Source organism: Leptonychotes weddellii, chromosome 13, assembly GCF_054177405.1.
Source record: "Leptonychotes weddellii isolate Sample4059 chromosome 13, ASM5417740v2, whole genome shotgun sequence".
In the NCBI taxonomy this organism is placed as follows: domain Eukaryota; kingdom Metazoa; phylum Chordata; class Mammalia; order Carnivora; family Phocidae; genus Leptonychotes; species Leptonychotes weddellii.
In genome coordinates, this window is record NC_138381.1 from 72,529,451 (window position 1) to 72,553,272 (window position 23,822).

The 23,822-nt window shown below is 54.7% G+C and overlaps 1 protein-coding gene across 4 annotated transcripts; it reads left to right on the forward strand.

The window, feature by feature from the left end:
* The first annotated feature begins 15 nt into the window (after positions 1 to 15).
* On the forward strand, positions 16 to 23,533 carry SLC8B1 (solute carrier family 8 member B1). Of its 4 annotated transcripts, none has more exons than XM_081802162.1 (17): positions 16 to 191; positions 554 to 697; positions 1,863 to 2,100; positions 7,298 to 7,450; positions 7,562 to 7,614; positions 7,748 to 7,805; positions 7,953 to 8,058; positions 8,148 to 8,315; positions 9,215 to 9,322; positions 10,402 to 10,455; positions 10,709 to 10,839; positions 12,923 to 13,064; positions 16,240 to 16,361; positions 17,953 to 18,106; positions 18,823 to 18,903; positions 20,323 to 20,390; positions 22,789 to 23,533. In XM_081802162.1, the coding sequence occupies exons 3-17, from the start codon at positions 1,990 to 1,992 to the stop codon at positions 22,984 to 22,986; spliced, it is 1,707 nt and encodes a 568-aa protein (XP_081658288.1). In that variant the 5' UTR covers positions 16 to 191; positions 554 to 697; positions 1,863 to 1,989; the 3' UTR covers positions 22,987 to 23,533. The 4 variants fall into 4 exon arrangements, with proteins under 4 accessions (XP_081658288.1, XP_081658289.1, XP_081658290.1 ...); XM_081802163.1 differs by lacking the exon at positions 16 to 191 and adding an exon at positions 200 to 382; XM_081802164.1 differs by lacking the exons at positions 16 to 191; positions 554 to 697 and adding an exon at positions 2,175 to 2,292.
* The last annotated feature ends 289 nt before the right edge of the window (positions 23,534 to 23,822 follow it).

A 23,822-nucleotide genomic window follows, 5' to 3' on the forward strand; every position in this document is an offset into this window, starting at 1 on the left:
GGGCCTAACCCGGACCCGCCCGGGCCGAGCCTGGGAAGTGCCCTGGACTCTGCCACCCGCTGGGCCTCCGGATCGGCGGTGACGGGTGGGGGGAAGTTCGGGCAGCGCGGGCTGGCGGCGGGGGACCGGGAAGGCCGCGAGGCCCGGCGGGGTCGAGGTTCGGAGTTGGCGGGTCCGAGGCCCGGCTGGAGGTAAGGGGAGCCTCCTCGTCCGCCAGGGCGCCGCCTGAGGGCCGGCACCCGGACTTCAACTTCTCAACATCCGTCAAGGATTGGGAAACAGCACGTTGACGTTCCCCGGGGTGTCGTACCTAGAAAGAGCAGCCGCAGATGGGGTTGCAGCCCCAACTTCCTGTACCCGCGGCTTCCTATCGGGACTGCAGGTGTGTGCGTAGGGCTCCGGACAGGCGCACAGAAGGTGCTCAGTAAATGCTCCCTTGTGAACGAGTACAAGAAACAGGCAGCCAATAGAGAGGAGGCACACTAGAGATGCAGGCATTTATTGAGCTCTTGTTGTATGCCCCAGTGGGCTAGCATGTGTCTCCATTTTGCAGATGCGGAATCAGAAGCTCGAAGAGGTGAAGTGACCTCCCCGAGGCCGCACAGCTCCTAAGTGTGACTGAACTGGAAAGCTGGAGCGTCTGGTTCCAAATCCGTGCCAAGTTCCAGGAAACAACAGGAGAGGGGCAAGTTAACAGGTGAGAAAAGAGAGCTGGGACAGGCCTTTTCTGCGCCCCCTTTCCCTTCTCTTCCTCTGGAGCCTCCTCCCCACTTCTGTCCTGTCAGGTCATTGAGAAATATCTGTGCAAAGAATTACCAAAAAGTAACGTTTTCTGGACTTTGTTTCTGTTGATGGCAAAAACAAAACATGCTCATCTACAACGTGCGCAGAGCCAAAAGAAGGAAATTGGTGTGCCAAGGACTTGGGTTTTTTCCCAGTTTGATTTCTTTGGAAGGATTGAAGCTGGGTTTGCCCTGGTGTTGAGGTAAAAGGCAGATGCTAGAATCCAGCTCAGCTCTGCTGCTAACATGCTGTGTGGTTTTGAGCAATTCACTTCCCTCTGGGCCTTGATTTCCCCATCAGAGAAGCTGTGGTTGGCTTTGTGACCTTGCCTTGTGACTTTGGGCAGGTTAGGGAACTGCTCTGAGCCCAGTTCCCTCCTTTGTAAGACAGGCGGGCACAATGACATCTCCATGGTTGTCCTGAGGACTGGATGAGAGAGGTGAGGCACAGTGGCTGAGTGAGGACAAAGACCTGGCTCTGTGCCCAGGTTTGCTCATCTGTAAAATGGAAATATTAAAAGTACCTCCCCTTGGCCAGTTGCGGGAATTAAATGAGGTCATCTGTGATAAGTGCTTAGCTCACTGGAAGACATAGAACAGCATTGCTTAGTTGTCTCAAATTGGTGGAGGCCACGTCCACCCCCAGAAGTATGTTTTTGTTGTTCTGAGGGCTTGCCAAGTCCCCACCACTGCCCCCTTCTGTATTGATTTTCCCCAGCTGCCCTTCCCCCGCCCCGGAGCTGAAATCTCCTCTGGTGTCCTGGGATTCCTCCTTCCAGCCCTGATATTCCAGTCTTGGGCTAGGGGCTGGGTGTGGGTGGGAGAGGCCTCCATCTCCATGGAGACACTATGGGGGGGGGGTACCTAGGAAGAAGGGCATAACTAACCTGCATGCGAAATGAGCGGGGACCTTGGGACCCTCCAAAGAGCCTCCATCCAGAATGAGTTTCTACATTTGTTTTCCTTTGGTGGGGTTAGCGGGGAGGGCAGTTCCTCAACTGAAAAAGTTTTCAATCCCTTCCTCCTGGGGCCTAGGCTCTTTGGTGACACTGTCCCTCCTTCTCACCTCACTCTCTGCAGGCCACCGGAGTGACCGGCTGTTTGGAAGTGAAACACTGCCGAAGGAGGAGCGGAGAGTGAGGGCCAGGCTCTGCGGGGTCAGCTGTATCTGCACCCAGTGCTGAGTCTGTTCTGTGTGGGACTGCTGATGGTGGAGACGGTGTCCGGGGCCAGGGGCCCATTTACAGGGGCCCACATTGGCCCCCAGTTTTCAGCCTTAGGTGTGAACCAGACCCCCACGGAAGACGTGAGCATCCAGGTAGGAAGCTGGCATCAGGGGTGGGTGTATTCATCCAATCCACAAATATTTACTGAGCATCTACTATGTGCCAGGCACTGAGCTGAACCCTGGGGTATACCAGGGAACAGTACAGACAAAAATTCCTGCCCTCGTGGAGCTAACAGTCTTCTGGGAGGACAGATCATGGAGCAAACATGTAAATTTCAGGTGGTAAGATGTTAAGTGTTTTGCAAATAACCTCTTTGGGTGGGAGCTGTGATGGGGAGGGTGTATTTCCAAATATTTCAGAGTGGGCTTCTGTGAGGAAGTGACCTCTGAGCCAAGCCCTGAATGGAAAAAGTAAGTCACTTATAAAGGCATCTGGAAAAATCTGGAAAAAGAACATTCCAGGCAGAGAACAGCAAGCGCAAAGGCCCTGAGGCAACAACAAGCTTAGTATGTTCCTGGAGCAGTGAGGGGGCCAGAATGGCTGGAACAGGGTGAGTGAGGGGGAGAATATTAAGAGATGAGGATGGAGAGGTAGTAATGGCCAGATTACAAAAGGCCTTATAGGCTGAGGCTAGGAGATGATATTTGTTTACAGTAGTTGGGAGCCCATGGAGAGTTTCAGGCAGAGGGATCTCAAAGTCTGATTTATGTCTTCAGAGGAGCTCTCTGGCTTCCCTGGGGAGAATGGATTGAGAAGAGTGAGGGCAGCAGCAGGGAGATCAGTGGGGGGCTTTTGTAGCTATCTAGGTGAGTGGTGGTGGTTGTGGAGGATAGGAAAGGAATGGAGGGGTTTGAGATAAATGTTGGGGGCACAATGAGTGGGATGTACTGATGGATTAGAGGGAAGGGCATAGTGGTGGAAGAAAGAGAGGGGATTTCTGGGGGGATAGTGGTGCCGTTGACTTGGATGTTCGGAGGGAGGAGACATAGGGACACTTTGGGGAGAGGCAAGAAGTCTTCTTCCCATAGGCCATTAAGACAGGCTGCAGGAACTTGAATCATGCCATCCTGATGTCTGTAAGCGGAGGACAGGTGACAGTGCATCCCAAGTTAAAGACTGAAGGCAGGGGACTGCTCACGATGACCCTCTGGAGCCCCACCTGCAGGAGGCTGGAGTTCTCGCCCTTCCCCATTCCCAGGAGAATGGAATAACAAACTCCTACCTCTTGAACTGAAGGGCTGAGAGTGTTTAGTGCCCATGCCAACTTTGTGGGGCTGCAGAGTACCTTCATGCCCATCTTCTGAGGCTGAACAGGTAATTACACCCATTTTACAGAAGGGAGGGTGGTTTATGGTTACTGTGGTTATAAAATTCACGGCTGCCTCTCCAAGGAGGGCAGGATTTTTCCTGGCGGTAGGAAAACCTCGGTAATCTGTGGCTTGTGCCAGATAATCTCTGAGTTACTGAGCACTCAGGCCAGCCCTGTGTCAAGCTCAACAGATTTTCCCCTAAACCTCCCAAGATGGGTATAAACGTCTCTGTGCTATAGAAGGGGGTGCTAAGGTTTAGGGAGGGGAAGCTGGCCAGAGCCAGGAGAGGGCCAACTATTTTCCTGGGTGTCCTTAGTGACTCAGGGAAGAGGATGAGAAAGGAATGGGGAGGAGGTGAAAAGTCATCCACCCCAGACTCAGAGCCGGGCCACTATAACTATGCCACCCCAGGGCAGGGAGCTGGGGGCAGGTGCTGGTGGGCTTTGGGGGAGGGCATGACCCCCTTGGGATGGGGGCTGATTTGGGGGCTGGAGGCAGATTTGCGGGACCTGATTTGCTGGCTCACTCTGCTGCCAGGGAATGGAGACAAGCTGGGGTGGGAGCGTCTCCCTGCATCCTCCCTGGCTGACCCTGAGGACGGGGAGGAGGGAAGGAGGGCAGGAGGGCAGGCAGGACAAGGAGACTACCCCTGCCCAGTTGGGCTGTTTCCCCAGGAGCTTCAGCTGGTAACTTTCAGGCAGAGCTGAGTCTGAAAACCACCTAGCAAGGGTGGGCTGTGTGCCCTTGGGCAAGTCACTTTGCCTCTCTATGCCTCCGTTTTCTAATCTGTTAAGTGGAAAGAATCGTACCAATCTCCTGGGTCTGTCACGAAGACTGAGTGAGATGGTGTCCAGCACAGTGTGTGGCAAAACAGTTATGAGGACCTACTGTGTGCCACGCACCGTGCAAGACTTTGGTGGGAGAGGTAGACACGAAACAAGTGTGTGATCCTACAAATAACTGGGGATTTCAAAACACGTAAGTGCTTGGAAGGAGAGGACCTGGAGTGATGAGAGTTTATAACAGGGGGATCCGCCTTAGGCTGGAGGCTGTTAGGGAAGCCTTCCTGGAGGAAGCATCTGGGGAGCTATGAATGTGGATTCGCGGGGCCAAAGAAGGAGTGGGGTATTGGGTTGAAGGGACGGCAGGTGCTGTAAGTACAGCGGGCTCGGTGTTGCATCTGCAGAGAGCCAGTGAGCAGGGTTGGGACGATGGCCAGGGGGCTCGGAATCCAGAAATCTCGCCTGCCATGTGGTGTTGGTGGGAGTTCAGAGAGGGCTGAAGGATCGTGGAGCTGCAATCTGACAAAGTTGTTTCTTTTGAAATTAGGGTGAAATATACATAACCTAAAATTCACCAACATAACCTAAAATTCTCCCACTGTGAACCCTTTCTCAGTGTGCCATTCAGTGGCATTAGCACGTTCACGCTGTTGTAGCTGTCACCACCATCCACCTCCAGAACTTTCCCATCTGACAAAACTGAGACTCCATCCCCAATAAATAAGAACTCCCCATTTCCTCCTCCCTGAGCCGCTGCTTTCTGCTTTCTGTCTCCTCTGTGGATTTGACTAGTCCAGGCACCTCCTGTAAGTAGGTTAGTGAGTGTTTTGTCTTTTGGTGACTCACTGATTACCCTGAGCATGCCGTTCTCTGTTATGGCGCCCCAGAAGGTTCTCCCATACTGTAGCGTGTGTCGGAACTCCCTTCCCTCTGAAGGCTGAATGATGGTCCGCGGTATGGATATGCCACCTCCGGTTCGTCCATGCGTCCACCAGGGACACTTGAGTTGCTTCTAGCCCTTCTGACTGTCGTGAATAGTGCCGCCGTGAACACGGGTGTGCACGTCTTCTCTCTGCGACCTGGCTTTCCGTTCTTTTTGGTATAAACCCAGAAGCGGATTTACTGGATCATAGGGTAATTCTATGTTTTTCCACTTTTATTGAGATAGAGTTGACATCCAGCGCTGTGCTAAGTGTGAGGTGTGCAGCATAACGTCTTAACGTACATCTATTGTGAAATGATGACAATAAGCCTAGTTAACATCTCTCCTCTCGGATAGATTTTAAAAAGAAAGGAAAAATGTTCTTTTCCCTCGTGATGTTCTAAAGGCTTTCATACTTACCAGACAGCAGCGCTCCCTGGTCACCGTGCGGTGCGTTACATCCCTGTCCTGGTGACTAACTCTCTTTGATTTTTCAGGAACTACCACGCTGTTGTGCAAGGCTCTGCACTATTTCACATTACCACCAACCGTGCTGGAGGGCTCCTCCCCATCCCAGCCCCATACTTGCTAGTTTCTGGCTTTGTTTGCTTTGTATAGTAGCTATTCTAATGGGTGGGAGGTGGTATTTACAAAGCCTTTAACAGAAAGTTTGAGAAGGAGGGGGGCACATTCCAAGCGGAGGACAATGCCTGAGCAAATGCATGACATGACAAAGGACAAATATCCATTACATAGAGAGCTTCCACAAGTCAATAAGAAGAAGCAAACATTGCAACTGAAAAAAAACCTGGCAGTTCAAAGACGGAATACAAATGGCCTTGAGAAGGGCCCTGAGAAGTAATCAGGGACTTGGAATTGAACAGCAAGAAGATTCCTACCACATCAGCCTGGAAAAGACTTGGTGGCAGGTGCTGGTGGGGAATCCCATTTGCCGGCTGGTGCCCGTGTGTATAAGTAAAGCTTGGCGGAGCATATTTCAGCAAAACCCATTGAATGGCTAAGATATTTGTCCCCCTGGAAGGGGCCCTGTCGGGGCCCTGCCCATATCCTTTGCACACTACCACTTTGGTGGGCTTCTGTTGACTTCTAGTGAACGGCACCTTTTTCCAGAACCCCCGTAAGCACAGTAGGCAGGAAGCATTTGCCTACACCGCCCGCCCCCCGGCGCCCCCAGCATCCTCACCTGATGACCGATCAGAGTTGGTATATAAATACCGCACCTCCCTTGCCCCTGGGATTACTAGCCCAAGGTGGGCGGTCCCAGCCCGGCCACGCTGCTTTCTTTCCCTTCCTTCTCCTGCTTCCCCATTGTGGTGGTTACATTCCATACACTTCCCAAATGCGTGCTTACTCACCCATAAGTCCGTGTCTCCGCGTTGCTTCTGGAGGAACTCAGACTAGGATGCACTCTGACTCAGCACTTTTACTTCTAGAATTCTCTCTTTCCTCATATGTACTCAGAGAGTCATGTGCAAGGATGTTTATTGCTGGCTGTACTGAAAGATCAGATACGCCGATATGCCCGCCGGTGGGGAAATATTACCACCACCCGCCCCCCCCCATATCATTCAGAGCATGAAATACTCCTCATGTTAAAAAGACTACAGGGAGTCCACAGGGAGTGTGATGGCTAAAGACAGGGTTCTAGAACCTCAATTCCAACCCTGTCTACCACTGGGTGGACCCCAGGACACTGCTTTAGTCTCCTTATCTGTATATGGGGCATGATAATGGGGTCTTCTTGCAAGACTGCGGGACAGATTAATTGAGATACATTTTAAGCTCCTAGCCCTGTGCCCGGCATATGGAAATTACTCAGCATGCTTTCACTTTGATCACCTTCATCATTCCGTGTACCAGTATATGAATAGGTGGCATATATGTGAAGTGGTAAAAGCAAATTATAGAAACAGGAGATTTAAGATGGATCTGTTTCTGTAAAACAAAAGCAGCTGTATAATAGGATGGACATACAAGGTCATTATGCCCGTAAGGGGACTCTGGAAACTGATCATGGTGGGAACTTTGGAGAAAGGTGGGATTGTGGAAGGTAGGGAAGAGAAACAAATTCATGAATTACTTGTGTAAACAAGTCTATTTAAGAAGATTAAAGCATGGGGTTGGCACTTGGAGGGTGTGGGGGGGCTTAGGGGTCAGGCTGAAGGAGGGCATCTTCAGCTACTTAGATGGTCCTGGTCCAGCTGCCCTCAGGGTGTCGACCCCTGACGTCCCCCTCTCTCCCTTCCTGCAGTGTCGTGACGTGTGTGGCCTGAACATCTCTGACCGCTGTGACTTCGTCCGGACCACCCCTGACTGCCTCAGCCAAGGGGGTTACCTGAACTACCTCGAGGGCATCTTCTGCCACTTCCCACCTAACCTCCTCCCTCTGGTCATCACCCTCTATGTGAGGCCCTGCCCCAGGGTGGGGGGCAGGGGCGGTGGTGAGCGGGGCTGGTGGGCCAGGCTGGACTTGACGCTCCCTTCCCTCCCCCCCGCCCCCGCACCCCTCTCCCAGGCTTTCTGGCTACTTTACCTGTTTCTGATTCTGGGAGTCACCGCGGCGAAGTTGTGAGTGTGGCCTTGGGCTCCCATCCAGCTTATAGATGGGAACGGAGTCCCTGGGAGGTTTGACATTGGGGTGACCCCGTGTTTAGAGGGAGGACAGCCGCGAAGGCACACCCTGTTTGCTTTCCCTCCCTAGTTTCTGCCCTAACTTGTCAGCCATTTCCACCATGCTCAAGCTCTCCCACAACGTGGCAGTATCCTTTGGTCCAGGGCCTGCGCCCCGGAGGGTGGGAGGGCGGTTAGAGGGGAGGCTGGGAGACCGCGTGGCGGCTCACGGCCCCGGGACAGGTCTGGCCAGGCTGGGGCCCCTGCTCTGTGTCCCCTTGACGTGCTCCCCCCATGGCGTCACCTTCCTGGCCTTCGGGAACGGCGCACCCGATATCTTCAGCACCCTGGTGGCTTTCTCGGATCCGCGCACAGCCAGCCTGGCCTTCGGGGCGCTGTTTGGTAAGAGCGGCCCCGGGCAGCTGGGGGGGGCGGGGGGCTGCGGCGGGGGGGGGGGCGGGGCGGGCTGAGCTCTGCGTCTTCCCTTCCAGGCGCGGGTGTGCTGGTTACCACCGTAGTGGCCGGTGGCATCGCCATCTTGCGCCCCTTCACGGCCGCCTCCAGGCCCTTTCTCAGAGACGTTGTTTTCTACATGGTGGCCGTGTTCCTGGCCTTCACCGCACTCTACTTCGGCAGAGTCACACTGGCGTGGGCCCTGGGTGAGTAACCGCAGGGCTGGGCTGGTGGGAGGCACCGGGGGACACGCGCGGGTGGCCCCACTTTGGAGGAGGGAGAAACCCTCCTCAAGCTGGCTTGAGCCAAAAAAGGGAACCTATGGTTCAGATAACCAAAGGGGGCAAGGCGGGGAGCCTGGGGGGATGTTCTGGATTTTCTCAGTGTCCCATTTTAACAAGCAGTATAGCCAGGTTGCTGACTGTGGCCCCCAGGGTCCCTGCAGTGCACACACCCCACTCGTGGTTCAAGGGACGTGGACAGAGGCACAGTTCACAGGGGGTTCTGGAAACCCACAAGGGACACTGAGATGCAGAGACATCCAGGGGTCAGCAGCCGCAGGAGCCCCTGAGAGGCAAGGGGACGGGGCTGGACCCCAGCGAGGACTGGAGGCCTGGACCAGGTGCCACCAAGCACATGCAACAGTCCCAGAGGGTCACAGGTCCTGCCAGAGACAGGGCACCACACCAGGGAGGTGGTCTGGAGAAGCACCACAGACTCTGTCTTGCTGCCTTCTGATTTGTCTTCAGGCCCCTTTTCACCAAACCCAGTGCCGCCAGAGCTCGGGGGCTGCGGTCTGCGGGGCTCAGCTTCCCAGGGCACAGAGCAGGGCACCAGCCCTTCGCCCTTGAATCGGGTCCTGGGGGCCACTGTCTGTGCCAGGCGTTACCTCTCTGATTGCCCGATTGTGGAGGGCAGGACGGGAAGATGGGCCAAGGGAAAGCAGGGTGATGGGGTGGCGGCTCTAGGAAGTGGCCATTTCCCTACTGGTACCGAGTAGGCTAACGCAGACCAGCACCAGTAGGCCCCAGCAGGAGAACGGGCAGCACGTTCTGGGGCTCTGGCCAGGACGCCACTTGGTGATGTCCTGTGCTCTTGTCTGCAGCTTACCTAGGCTTGTACGTGTTCTATGTGGTCGCCGTGGTTCTCTGCACCTGGATCTACCGATGGCAGCGGAGGGCATCCCTGGTCTACTCCATGCCAGGCACTCCAGGTGAGGGTCCGAATTGAGCTCCCAAGCGAGGCCAGTGGGGGCTCGCACCCTCTGCACCCTTCACGACTACCTTACGTGTCTGGAGGCCAGCGTCACCATCCATCTCCTCCTCGTACTTTTCCTGCTTGTTCTATGCCAAGGTCCCACCTGCACACTTCCGTTGTGCTGGTGAGACGTCACCAGCTGCTTGTCCGGTTTCACGGGCTCTTCCTCCTCCGTGCTCTCTCCAGGGCAGCATCTGTCTCAGAGCTGTCACTGCTTACCTCCAGTGATGCTCTCCACTGCCCTCGGCTTCGAACCCAGATGCTTCCCTATACACCAACATGTGCGCACGCAAACACACATACGGGGCACATACGGATACAAGTACACGGGCACACACCTGCACAGCACACAGTCGTACAAATATACACCTACACAAATACATATGCAACACACGTACGTACGTATACGTATACACATCCCCATGAACAACACACAGGGGCCGGTGACTCACCCTACAGGAAGTCTGCCATGATTTTTCCTCTCCTCCCTCTCTGTCAGCTGAGCCTTCAGAGTTCAGCACACATCACCCCTGTGCTGTCTTCTAGACCCATCATAGCCACATCAGGCTGGAGGAGAAGGGGGACTGAGGCCTGGAGAGGAGCCTAAGGTCACATAGAGGCAGGACTAGGGCTAGCAATGAGGAAGACCATTTTCCTTTTAGGCCCCTCTTGCCTGGGCTCAGGCTGTAGCATTCCGGAGGACTTCCAAAAAAAGGTTCAGACTGAAAAAGAAAAATATGATGGGTTCCAAATTCTGAAAAGTACAAAATCGAAGTCAGCAAATGTTTGAGTTACGTCTTCAAACGCCCTTATTAAATTCGACATGATAGCCAAGTCATTACATTTGAAGATGTTTTTTTGAGTTAGACTTTCTCACTCGGTAAGAATGCTGAGAAATCCAAGGTCCAGAGGGCCTAGACACTTGTACCCTGGAAACGGCCCTGTCCCGGAGGTATCCTACCCTGGAACGGTGCTGGGCAGTGGGTGGTCTGGGCTCCCTGGCTGGCTCGTGTGAAACACCCCTCTCTCCTACAGAAATGCTCTCAGATTCTGAAGAGGATCCCGTGTCTTCCAAAAGCTATGACTACAGTGAGTCCGGACTCTGGGCCCAGCGGGGGTGGGGTACCAGGGCAGGGCTGGGGGTAACAGGTGGGGAGATGGGGCCATTGAGGCCCCAGGAATGAGGCTCTGAAACAGCCCCACCTCTCACTGCACGACGGCTGAGCCAGGCCCTGGGCTTTTCCTTCTTCCTGAGGGTTGGGAGGACCAGGGGGAGCAGAGAGGGTCTCCTGGAGGCTGAGCCAGCCACGGATACCTGCCCCTCCCCACCTCGTACACCCAGGCAAAGAGTACCGGCCGCTGCTCTTCTACCAGGAGACCACAGTTCAGATCCTGGCCCGGGCCCTCAACCCCCTGGATTACAGGAAGTGGAGGAGCAAGTCAGTGTACTGGAGGGCCCTCAAGGTGTTCAAGGTAGGAGGGGGGACCCTGGAGCCAGGCTCACGACTCCGTGACAACACAGGACAGTGGCCACTCAACCTTCTCCAGCTCAATGAGAGAGGAGGGGCGGGGTTCTGCTGAGACCCTCTCAGAATAGATTACGTGGGACTTGATGGGGAAACTGAGTCATAGAGTCTGGCTGATGGCCTGACCTGCCCCCCATGGAGGAAGGATTGCGTTTGGGACAGAGGGAGAGGGGAGGGAGTCCCTCCTGACTTGGTGAGGGGGGCTCTGGGGCTCAGATGAGGGAGTGGGTCAAGGGGAGCTCGAATGAGAACAAGATTGGGTTGTTCTGACCATTTGCTGTTTCCCTGGGCTAAAGTCTCCGGAGGATTAGATCTGGGGCCACTGCGTTCTTGGGGGGTATGCTCTTGTCTTGGCACAAGAGGCCAAGACAAACTTTGCACGCATATTTTAAGCCTCTCCTCCTATCACATTCACCAAGCACCCATTGACCGAAGCTTGTCCCGGGGCTACGTTCAACATCAGTGGGGCAGGAAAGTATATTCTGCAGCTTCTAATCACTTGACAAAGGACGTGGGCATTTAATTCTATTCCAGGAAAGGATTGAAGAATTGTGAACAGTATCAGGCCTATCACAGTTTATTAAGTTGTGGCAGTTTCGTAAAAACTACTCCGTGAAGGGCTGAGTACGGTGCGAAACAGGCATGTGCCTCATTTCATTGCCCTTGGCTTTACCAAGCTTCACAGACACTGCGTCTCTTACAAATTGCAGGTCTGTGGTGACCCCTGCGCTTAGCAGGTCTTTTCCAAAAGCATTTGCTGATTTCACGTCCCCGTGTCGCATGCTGCAATTTCTTGAAACATTTCAAACTTTGCACCACTACTCTATGGATCGAGGTGAGCTGGGAGCAGTGATTACAGCTCGCTGGAAGCTCAGGGGCTGGTTAGCATTTTTGAGCAATGAAGTATTTTTTTTTTTTAAAGGTTTTATTTATTTATTTGGCAGAGAGAGAGCAGGAGAGCACAAGCAGTGGGAGAGGGAGAAACAGGCCCCCCGTCGAACAGGGAGCCTGACGTGGGGCTCGATCCCAGGACCCTGGGATCATGACCTGAGCCGAAGGCAGTCATTTAACCAACTGAGCCACCCAGGCGCCCATGAAGTATTTTTTAATTAAGGAAAAGTACCTTTTTTGAGACACCGTGCTACGGCACTCTTAACAGACAGTATAGTGTAAACATAACTTTTCTATCCACTGGGAAACCAAAAAATCCGTTTGACTCGCTCTATTGCAACATGCACTTTACTGAGGTGGTTTGGAACTGAACCCATGATGTCTCTGCGGTTTGCGTGTCGCGAGCGCCCCGTACATGTGATTATTAATTTAGTTATTGACTGAAAGCGCAAGGTGTGGAGTCCGTTGGAGCTGGCCCTGGATCCCAGTTCACACACCCTTCTGTGCGTCTTTGGAGAACTTCCTTAACCTCTCTGAACCTCAGTCTCTTTTTCCGGAAGGTGAGAAAAAGAATAGTTCCTACGCATGGGGCCGTGGTTAGGATTAGTGGATGAGGTGCCGCGGTCAGCTGAGTCACGGCCCCCCAAAGACGTCCAGGTCCCGATCCCCGGAAAAGTGACTCTGTTACCTTCCTGGCAAAAGGGATTTGCAGGTGTGATGAAGGGTCTGGAGAGGTAGAGAGTCTCCTGGGTTATCCGGGTGGGCCTGATGTCATTACAAGGGTCCTTATAGGGAACAAGGGGGTCTGGGGTGGGGGGGGCAGGCAGAGTCGGGGGAGATGCGATCACAGAAGCACAGCGGGGAGTGACCGGGGGCCACAAGCCGAGGGATGCACGTGGCCCCGCCGACACCTCGGTTTTGGGACCCCGTGCCCCAGAGCCGTAAGGGGAAGGGTCTGTGTTGCTGGAAGGCTCTCGGTTTGGGCTGGTGCGCCAGCAGCCGCAGGAGACTGCTGTGGACGCTGGGCCTGCCGGGCCTCGGCCACGACGGCCGCGTTCTGGCGTGACCTTGCCCAGGGTGTGGACAGCCCAGACGCAGGCCTCCCTGGTGACACCCTCCTGCCTTGGCACCCTTGGCAGCTGCCCGTGGAGTTCCTGATGCTGCTCACCATCCCCGTCGTGGACCCTGACAAGGAGGACCGGAACTGGAAACGGCCCCTCAACTGTCTGCACCTGGTCATCAGCCCGCTGGTCTTGGTCCTGACCCTGCAGTCGGGGGCCTGTGAGTGTCCCCTCCCCTCCCCCCGACATTCCAGAGTTTTCTTCTCAACCGCACCACGGGAGCCCTGGCGGCAGAATCCCGGGCATCCAGCAGACACTTAATATACGCTTGTGCCGTAAAGGGACACCAGCGTCCCACACTCAGCTGGTGCATACTGCCAGCCGCAGATGGTGGCTGCAGATGGTGGCCCTCGGCCCACCAGTCCAGCCCTCTGCTCATTTGCCTGCGTTAAAACATTTGGAGATTTCACATGAGAATCCAGGTCTGGCGCTCCGGAAGGCAGAACTGGCTGGCGCTGAGAAGGGCGTCCCCCCGTCGGTCCGCAGCAGGACAGTCCCCTCCCTTGCCTCTTGGGGGACCCGGCTGGGGAATTGGCGTTTTCTCTGTCCACTCCAGGCTGTCCTTGCCCTTTCTGACCTGCTCTGGCTCCAGAAATGCTCAGGCATTTCTTCCTGTTGGTCCGCCTTTAGTATCTTATGCTGCCCGTGCTTCTCTGTCCCCTGGGCATCACCGGGAGGCGGAGGAGGTAGGGCGCTGGGGGCAAATGCATGGCTGGGCGTGGCGTTTTTTTGCTCTAACAGGGTCAGCAAATTCCCTGTGGGTCCCCTCCCGGATTTATGGGGTGGGGGGGGGGACACTGTGCAAGAGCCCACCAGGGCTCAGTGTGACCCCAGAGCTGAGAAGGGCAACCTTTAGGGGTATCAGCTGTCTGGTTCGTCAGTCTTCTGTTCCCTGTTGAGCCTCCCGGGCCAGGGCACTGCCAGGGACTCGCTTTCTTCTCTGGGGCTTCTTAAAAGAGTGGACCCCAAGCATCAGTCGTTCACGAGCCAGCTTCTTGATTTTTCTCCCATCGTATACTATGCCATTTGACCTTTTTCTTGAATCAGCTGTTTTTATTTTTTATTTATTTTTTTTATAAAGATTTTATTTATTTATTTGAGAGAGAGAATGAGAGAGAGAGAGCACATGAGAGGGGGGAGGGTCAGAGGGAGAAGCAGACTCCGTGCCGAGCGGGGAGCCCGATGCGGGACTCGATCCCGGGACTCCAGGATCATGACCTGAGCCGAAGGCAGTCGCTTAACCAACTGAGCCACCCAGGCACCCTGAATCAGCTGTTTTTAAATTTAAAGTTATTGAAAAGGAAACAATATCACCTGCACCCATAGGAAACTGGCTTCACTGCCAGTGAGTTCAAGGTAACTGCAAAGAGAAAGACAATAAACATAAAGCCTCGGAGCCCGGAAGCTCTGTTCCACAGGCCGTGTAGCAGGGGTTAGAGATGTTACAGACCTATTCGCACCACGGAGACTCTCTGCGGAGGAGAAATCGGTCACCTGAGATGTGATTCTGGCTTGGTGTAGTGTCTTGTCCACATACCAGCACCAACTGGTGATAGCAGGTCCACACTGGGGAAATACTGGTTCAGGCGAAAGCATTTATGACCCCCTTCCGGGCTGAGCCCTGGACTCGGCTCCCTGCGGGAGGGGTGTCTTGTCTGCCAACAGAGCCTCCCAGCCTCCTCCCTCTCAGACAACCCCAGAGCCATCTTACTAAAGTGCTGCCTTTCCTGTGTTACAGTCACTCCTCCACTCAAAGACCTCCATGGCTCCCCAGTACCTCTGGGTCCAAGTCCACACCGCCCTGGCCATCCATAAGGCAGTCGCGTTCCCTGGTCTCTTCTGCTCTTGCCGGCATCCACCTGCTTGGTTCCTTCCCACCCAGCTGTCCCCTCTCCCCCTGTGGCCCTTGTACCCTCTGTCTGCTTATGCCTCATCGTACATCCTCAGCACTCGAAGAAGCCCTTCCTGACCACCCCACACCCCAGCCACCTCCTAAAATTCCCCCAGAACAGACCTGGCAAACACAGAGAAAGGGTCGCCCCTCGCTCAGGTGTCAGGTGGCAAAGCTCGCACTAGCAGTGAGAACCGAGTTCAGTCAAAATTACCTCCTGAGATTCACGCACGGTGTATTGTGGCCACGATTTTGTGTATCAGCTTCCTTGTGTAATTCTTGTGCCGACTGACATTGGAGAGCCAATTAACCAGACTGAAGAAGAACAAGAGGAAAGTCTGATGCAGGTGTCTGGGCAGCCAAATCATCCATTGCCTTTGAGACCAGTACTGACTCCCTGGTGGTGGAAAGGGTTGTGTGTGGAGAATTCTAGAGTGTGCCGTCTGCCTGTAGGGTTTCTCTCTTTTCATGTTTCGATGTGAAGGCCCTGGAACTTTCATAACTTTTTTTTGAGGATTTATTTATTTAGGGGCGCCTGGGTGGCTCAGTCAGTTAAGCGTCTGCCTTCAGCTCGGGTCATGATCTCAGGGTCCTGGGATCGAGCCCCGCATCGGGCTCCCTGCTCAGCGAGGAGCCTGCTTCTCCCTCTCCCACTCCCCCTGCTTGTGCTCTCTCTCTCTCCCTGTGTCTCTCTCTGTCAAATAAATAAATAAAATCTTAAAAAAAAAGAGATTTATTTATTTATTATTTTAGAGAGAGAGAGTGGGGGTGGGGGGAGTGAGGAGAATCTCAGACTCCCTGCTGAGCAGGGAGCCCCACGCAGGACTTGATCCCATGACCGTGAGATCATGACCTGAGCTGAAATCAAGAGTTGGATGCTTAACCAACTGAGCCACCCAGGCACCCCTGGAACTTTCATGACTTCGAATGGGTTGGTTTGTGGAGTGGACTTACCAAGAGGGCAGGTGCTGGGCTCCAGGACCAGTGGGTAAGGGTTGGGTTCGACTGGTTCATTTAGTGGAGTGATGCCCATCCATTGGCAATGCCTGGCTGGAGGGTGCTGCCTTGAAGGTCAGTTGGAAGAAGCATCAGCATGATGGTTGAGTAGTGATGTCTGCCACGGGCATGGGCAAGGACAGCCATTCCTATCCCGGTCTCCTAGCAGAAGGCTGGGGAGAGTCTGTCTTTCACATTGTCTGCCTTCTTTCCACTGTGGCTAGCTTGAGGGTGAGGGCTCTGTCTTTAATTTCTCTGTGCCCCTGAAGTGTCTGGGTCGGCGCTGGGGACGCTGTATGTCCAAACAATCGAGTGTAAGTGAGTTTTATCCCTGGGTCCCTCCCCCAGGCCCTCCCACTCATTCTGGGGAAGGGCTGTGCCCTCCAGGAGCAGGGGCCAAGCTGAAGCAGTGGAGAGAGTCCCACCCCCCTTTCTTGCCCCTCCGCAGATGGCGTCTATGACATAGGTGGCCTGGTTCCTGTCTGGGCCATCGTGGTGATTGCGGGGACAGCTGTGGCTGCGGTGACCTTTTTTGCCACATCCAACAGCGAGCCCCCCAGGCTTCACTGGGTAAGAATCCCCAGCACTCCAAGGTGGGGCGAGGGGACACTGGAATCTCCCAGGAGGGTGTCCTGCTCGTGCCCCTGGGGCAGATAGGCCAGGAATCACTTTCCATAATGACAGGTCTTTAAAGCCACTTTGGATGATAGTTTTGTTCCTTTTCGAGGTTTTTTTGTTTTTGTTTTTTTGGGGTTTTTGTTTGTTTGTTTGTTTTGGTAACAGCTTTTATTTTATTGAGATGTAATTCCCATACCATACAATTCGCCTATTTAAAGTGTGGGATTCAGTGGTTTTTATTATATTCACCGAGTTTTGCCCCTATCAGCACTGTGAGTCTTAGAGCATGTCAAGACCCACACCCAGGAGCAGTCGCTCCCCTCCCTTCTCTCCCCCCCCAGCCCCGGCCCCCACCGGTCTGTGTCCTGTGCCTGTGGAGTTGCCTAAGTTTTGGACTTCTCACGGAAATGGGACCCTATGCTATGTGGTCTTTTGCGAGTTGGCATCATGTTTTCAAGGTCGTTCCATGCATTAGCCGGGGATTAGGGATAGCTGAACACCATCCATGATGCGGATGCGGCACGTTTTGTTTATCTGTTCATCACCGGTGGGCACGGGTTGTCCCTACTTTGGGGATATTAACAAGGAACGTGGCTATGATGTTTGTGTAAACACGTGGGTCTGGAAATAGGCTTTCATTTCTCTTGGGTGCATTCCTGGGTGAAACTGCGGGGGCAGACGTTATGTTTCACTTTTTGAGCAATTACCAGGCTCTCTCCTGCTCACTCTCGGGGAAGCACCTGCGTGTCTCCCAGCCACGTTCCAGGGATGGAATTGTCTGATGTGTGTGGGTTTGTTTTTTTTTTTTTCCCCATTCTCTCCACCCTGCAGCACGCTGAGGAATTTTTAGGCAGTTTGTTCAGAATGTACTTTTCAAAGTGCACTTAAAAGTTTAATTTCTTTTTACTATTTATCGATAAAAAAAATACAGGTTTTATTTTGAGAAACTCTTGAGTGTGTCAAGCCAAAGCAGGTCAAATTTTCGACCAATTGATGACTTAGAGAAATAGTGTTCAGCCAGTGTTTTTACTGGGTTTTGACGTACCTCACATACTCCTACGTGGATGTCCCTCGAAGACACAGCGCCCAGCGAGAGAGACCTGTGAAGGACCACGTGTGGCGTGAGGCCCTGTAATGACGTGTCTCAAACAGGCAAATCCATACAGACAGGAAGCAGAGTAGTGGAGGCCCGGGGCTGGAGGAAGGCTGCATGGGATGGGGACTCACTGCTAATGGGCATGGAGTTTCTTTTTCTGGACTCATGGGACAGCATTTGGTCCCAAGCCTGGAAGCTGAAGGAAGCTTCCTGAACTCTTTCCTGACAAAAGAGTAATACTGAGCTAAGATTTTAGGGAGAACTTGCTATGTGCCAAGGACTAACTGCTCTGAATCTATTAACTCATTTATGCTCATGACAGTCTCAGGGGGTGGGTACTGTGATCATCCCATTTTGCAGATGAGGAACTGAGACCATGGCCCCGTTGGGGACCGTATCCCTGCTGGGGACTGGCCTTGGTCCCATCAACACCCATTCCCTCCCCAGCTCTTTGCTTTCCTGGGCTTCCTGACCAGCGCCCTGTGGATCAACGCAGCGGCCACGGAGGTGGTGAACATCTTGCAGTCGCTGGGAGTGGTCTTCCAGCTGAGCAACACTGTCCTGGGGCTCACTCTGCTGGCCTGGGGGAATAGCATTGGAGGTGACTCGGGGTCGGCTGGGGTTCCGGGATGAGTGCAGCTATGTCACTGCCGGAGTGCACATGAGCAGGGGCATCTAGGGCACCTGCCCTCAGCATGCGCTCAGGCCCACTCTTGTTTTGGAATGACCATCACTGGGCATCGGGATGAGGTGGCCTGGATTGTACCTGGGCCGGGAGACTAGAGAAGCCCCAGCCTCTTCCCCACTCTCTGCTCCCCAGAGTTCAGGCAGGACATGGAGCCCACTGCAGCCAACCATGCTGAATGTGTACATGGCTGTGTGACATGCAGGCATTCACACATGCATACATATACCCTTCTCTAACATAGCTGCCACGTGGGGTTGGCTAAGTTGTGCACTGCACAAGAACATCCAAACAAGGAGTCAGGGGGGCTGAAATCTAGCTCTCCTTCCACTCACCTTTTGGGCACCTTTTCCGAATTTGCATAAAGGTGCTGTGCGTGCTAGCAGTAATGGTGTGTCACATCCCCACAGTTGCCCGTGGTGGGAAAGAATGGGGTAGAAAGAATCAAGGAGGAAATTGTGTCATGGGATGTGTCACGGGCGTGGGATGCCCAGCTAGCTAGTGCAAGGCCCAGATGGGCATTCGTCAGTGTTTGTTGACTGAATGACTCTGGGTAACAATAAGGAGTGAATGACCAAAGAGGGCCAGGGGGAGCCACTCACCATTCAAGGTGGTCTCTCGTTTCCATGCAGATGCCTTCTCAGATTTCACGCTGGCCCGCCAGGGCTACCCACGGATGGCGTTCTCAGCCTGTTTCGGCGGCATCATCTTGAGTATCCTTTGTGGGGCTGCCTTCCCCGTGGCACGGGCTCCGAGGGCCATGGGTGTGCTCCGTGCCCCACTCCTGGGCTTGGCCCTTCCTGGAACACCTGGGGCAGGAGACACAGCTGCCGGGGCCTCAGCTTCCTCATCTGTAAAATGGGGATGTTGAGAGGACCGACCTCAGGTGGGTCATTGTAAGGACTGAACGAGGTGACAGAAATGCGTGGCGCGGGGCAAGCACTCAGTGGATGGCAGATATTACTGTGAGGGCCGTGGTGGTAGACGCCCCTATGCTGAGCTTACCTGTGCCCCGTGGAAGAGCCTCTTCCTCTTGCTTACAGATGTCATGGTCCAAAGATGTTAGGGGTTGGTGAGCTTTTTCTGAAAGGGCCAGAGAGTAAATATTTTGGCCTTCGTGGGCCTTACCAACCTCTTTGGCAACTACTTGACTCTGCTGTCATAGTGTGAGACCAGCCATAGGCAATACAGAAATGAATGGGCGTGGCTCTGTTCCAATAAAACTTTATTTATAAAAGCGGACAGTGGGCCAGATGGGGCTGCAGGCTGTAACTTGTAACAAGCAAGCAGCCTGGGGCTGGGAGAAGAAAGGGCTTCGAAAGCAGCTGGTCCTGGGCCCCAGTTCCAGCGCCACCACGTGCCAGCTGTGGGACCTCGGGGCTTTGCACACATCTTACTCTCTGCACTGCGGCCATCTCTGCGCATTCAGAACGGGTTGGGGTGAAGATGGACGATGGGGCACGGCACCCAGGACAGTGCCTGGCTCGGGCTGTGTGCCCAACCAACGGGACATGCTGTTGGTTGTGAAATGAAGTCGTATTATTTGCAAGCACTTGGAGGGCAGCTGTCCCCAGGCTCCACCACGAAAGTGCCCGCGGGCCGAGCCCAGTGCCGGGGCGTGGCTGCACAGCACAGCGAGAATGGGCGGGGCCCGGGAGGCGTGCCTGCCGTGTGTCACTCCCCGCTGGACAGGGCTTTCTGGGGCCCTTTGCACCCACTGAGACCTGCTCTCGGCTTTCGGGCTGTGGCCTCCCCTGGTCCCTCAGGCTGCGGTGGGAAGGAAAGAGCCCTGCCTGGAGCAGGGTCCCCTGAACAACACCTAGAGATGGCCTTGACCTGTGCTCCGTCACTAGCCCCCCAGAGGACAGTGGGTCGTCACCTCGCCCAGCCGCAGGGAAGCCAAGTGCTTAACCGCGTACCAAGCACTTCTGTCCCCTCGTTCCCCGCTTACAGATCGGGTGCAGAATGCACACTAGACACTCACCTTCCTAAAAGGGCTAACACTGGGTAGGATCCCCTCAGAGAGGGTGTTTTGGGGGTGGGGTGCAGAGACCATAAGCAAAGCTGACGGGCATGCAGTTGGGGTGGGGGGGGGGCCGTTGTTCCAGCAAACTTCCTGAGCTGGGCCACAGATCTGCTGGTGGGAGTGGGGCTGGGCTGCCTGCTTCAGATCTCCAGGAGCCACGCGGCGGAGGTGAAGGTGAGCGGCCAGACACTTCTGCAAGGGGCCCCTTCTCATGCGGTCCCCCCGGTGGGAGAGCGGTCACATCTCAGCGGCGCATGCTTGCTGGGGAGGGGCGTTGTCTGAATTTGTGACAAGCTTGATTTGTAGAATGGTTTTTTTTTTTTTTTTTTTTAGAGATTTTATTTATTTGAGAGGGAGAGAGTGAGAGAGAGCATGAGAGGCGAGAGGGTCAGGGGGAGAAGCAGACTCCCCACTGAGCGGGGAGCCCAATGCGGGACTCGATCCTGGGACTTCAGGATCGTGACCTGAGCTGAAGGCAGTCGCTTAACGAACTGAGCCACCCAGGCGCCCTGATTTGTAGAATGTTTTAAAAATATCTTGAATAGAGGGTTGAAAAAACGTATTCCTTACAAGTTCACAGAGTAACTAGGATGTCGCTTCGGGGAAGGGGCAGGAAGGCCCTGGCTTTAGGTAATGGTCCCCCATCACTTAAGTCTCTTGCTGTGTGACTGTGGGTGAGATAGGACATCTCTGAGCCTCAGTCTCCTTGCCTGTGAAGTGGGGTTGATGGTCACCCCCCAAGCTTCCCGGGTAGCATGCACAAGGTAAGGGCCAGGCCGAACACCTTATCCCAGCACTGCCCACAGAGGACAGACCAGGTTGGGGGACTAAGACAGCCCCTGCAGGCGGGAGCCTGGCAGATTTGGAGAAGGTTCTGAGACACCTCGAGTGGAGGTTCTCATGTTTCCAGGATGCCCAAGAATTTCCTGGGGGTGCATGAGACCTCCGGTCCCAGGCATTCCAGGGGGTGGGGCCTGGAAACCTGCATTTTAAAATAAGCTCCCTGGGGACTGATGAAGGTAGGTCGCTTGAGAAAGCCTGTTCTAACAAAGGTTGAAAACCCCAACACTTGCCGGGGCTGGGAAGGTAACCGAAACGTGTAGGTGACTCAGGTGGGCCTCACGTGGCCAGATACTCCAGATTTTCTAGAGAAGAAATCAGGATTCCTAGGAGAACTCTTGCTAGTCTCAAATACTGCACTGCGTTGCGCATCGGGCATCTCTATTTTGAAGGACCTGAATTCAGAGACCAAACAAGAGAAGGATTATGATGGGGTTGGGGAGGGGGACATGGTCTCGGGGGATGGTTTGCAGGCTCCCTCCCCCCCTCGCAAGAGCACTTGGGGTCCTGTGAGGCCGAAAGATGGCGATATTAATGGGAACAGTCACCCACTCACTCTCGGCGCTCGACGGTGACAGTGGTGACGATGGTGGGACTTGTGGCTGGCTTTTGGCAGTGGCCACGCCCACGAGCAAATAGCTACTTACTGCTTGGAAAGTTTGCTTTGCTTTCCTCTAAATAGCCGATCCTTTTTTTTTTTTTTGAGGGGGGAGGGGCAAAAGGAGAGGGAGAGAGAGAATCTTAAGCAGGGGCTCGATCTCACAACCCTGAGATCTTGACCTGAGCTGAAGTCCAGAGTCAAGAGTCGGGTGCTTCACCGACTGAGCCACCCAGGCACCCAGGCAAGTTTGCTTTTCTAAAAGGTGAACACCATCTGCAAATTTTGTTCATGGGTTTCATAGGTTGCTTTCCTTATCAGTTCCCAGGCCGTTGCAGATAATGAGGCTTTAGGGTTGGCTCTCTTTCTTCCTTTCTCTTGCTCTTTGTGGAGCACGCGTGCACGCGTGCGTGTGGATCTGCATCCCGCTGCCTTTGTACTGAGTTGACGAAATGCTCCCACTGTAAATTAAGACGCAGGGCATCAGGGCAGGTCATCAGGGAAGGATGGCCGTGGGTTGTGCGGGGTGGAAAACACAGGTTGCTCTCAAACGCTACGTAGTGCGCAATTCCATTTCTGGTTTCAGAATTGCTGTGCAGGTCTGGTGTGTGTGTGTGTGCACCCCGACACGTGTGTGCAGATACGTCACTGTGTGGGGAGGCAGGATAGGGTATCCTTCAGAGCTCGGACGTCGATCTGGGCTCTGTCCCTCCCTCATTAGTTTGCTCGTCTGTGCGCTGGGGGTAATGGCCCCCCCCTCACAGGCGTTTGGGAAGATGAGAGGCTAGATGGTGCGGGTAACATGCCCAGCACACCGCCCAGTGTGCGGTTAGACAAACGCTGGGTGTGGAAGGAAGGGGAGTGGGGAGAGGACAGCTTCACTTCTTGTTACTCTTCTGTGTGGCCGGCTTGAGAAGTTCTCAGCATCTGCCTGGAACGTGTGTATGTAAACGCCTGTATGAGCGTCCTAGGGCGGCCACGACAGATGACCCCAAGTTAGGGTGCTCAAAGCAGGAAACTTCACGGTGGGGCGTGGCCAAGGGGGCCAGAAGTCCTGCCCTGGCCCCTAGCGAGGGGCAGGCGACTGGTGGCTGCAGTGACCGGGCCTCTCCCCACGCCCCGTTGCCCCCACAGCTGGAGCCAGATGGACTGTTGGTGTGGGTCTTGGCCGGCGCCCTGGGCCTCAGCCTCGTCTGCTCCCTGGTCTCGGTCCCACTGCAGTGCTTCCGGCTGAACAAAGTCTACGGCTTCTGCCTGCTCCTCTTCTATGTGAACTTCCTCGTGGTGGCCCTGCTGACGGAATTTGGGGTGATTCACTTGAGAAGTGCGTGAGTGATGCCACGTGTCCGGGCCGCCTGGTGGCCGGCAGGTGTGACTGCAGGCGGCGAGAGGGACGTCTGGCCTGGGGGGCTGTGAAGGGGGTGGCTGGGGCGGCGGGGACCGCTGCCTCTGCTGGAGGTTCCTGGCTGCCACCTGTGCAGGGAGAACAGCTAGGCCTTGTTTCTGGGACATCGGAGACCCGGCTGTGCTGTGCACGGAGCTGCGGACAGAAGGTAGACCTCCTTGGATTATCCGTGGAGCCTCTTGGGGGCTGAGTGCCTTCCGGCCGGTGTCGCCACACCAGCGGAGTGTTCTAGGGCCTGTAGTCATGCCCTGCTGCCTTCCTGCATCTTCTCCTGAGGGCTCACTCACACTGCTGCCCAACCTGGGCTTAGGGTGTCAGGGCGACTCGGATGGTGGGCAGCGCACAGTGGGCGTCCGGCCGTCCCGGGCTGCGTCCTAGAGCTGCACCGTCCAACAGAAATGGAACGTGAGACGCATACCGAATTTTGAAATTTCTAGTCGCCCCGTTAATAAAAGCCAAAAGAAACAGGCCCTATATTGTGTGTATTATTCAGTGGCTCCAAAATAGCAGCGACGGCGCTGGCCCCGTCATGGCCGCCATATTGGACGGCACAGCTCTGGCCTCTACTCTCGACTGTCCGCTGGCTGTTGGCAGACTCCCCTGTGCCCTGAACCTCAGGCTTCCCTAGCTGTGAAGCAGGCATCAGCCGGACTGTGCCCTGTCCTACCTCGGTGGGAGCCCAGGGCCGGGGTTCCAATTCCTAGAAGCTCCAGGGAGGACGGAGAGAGTGCTCCCCAGTGCCTTCCGGCTGTCAGCTACGGAC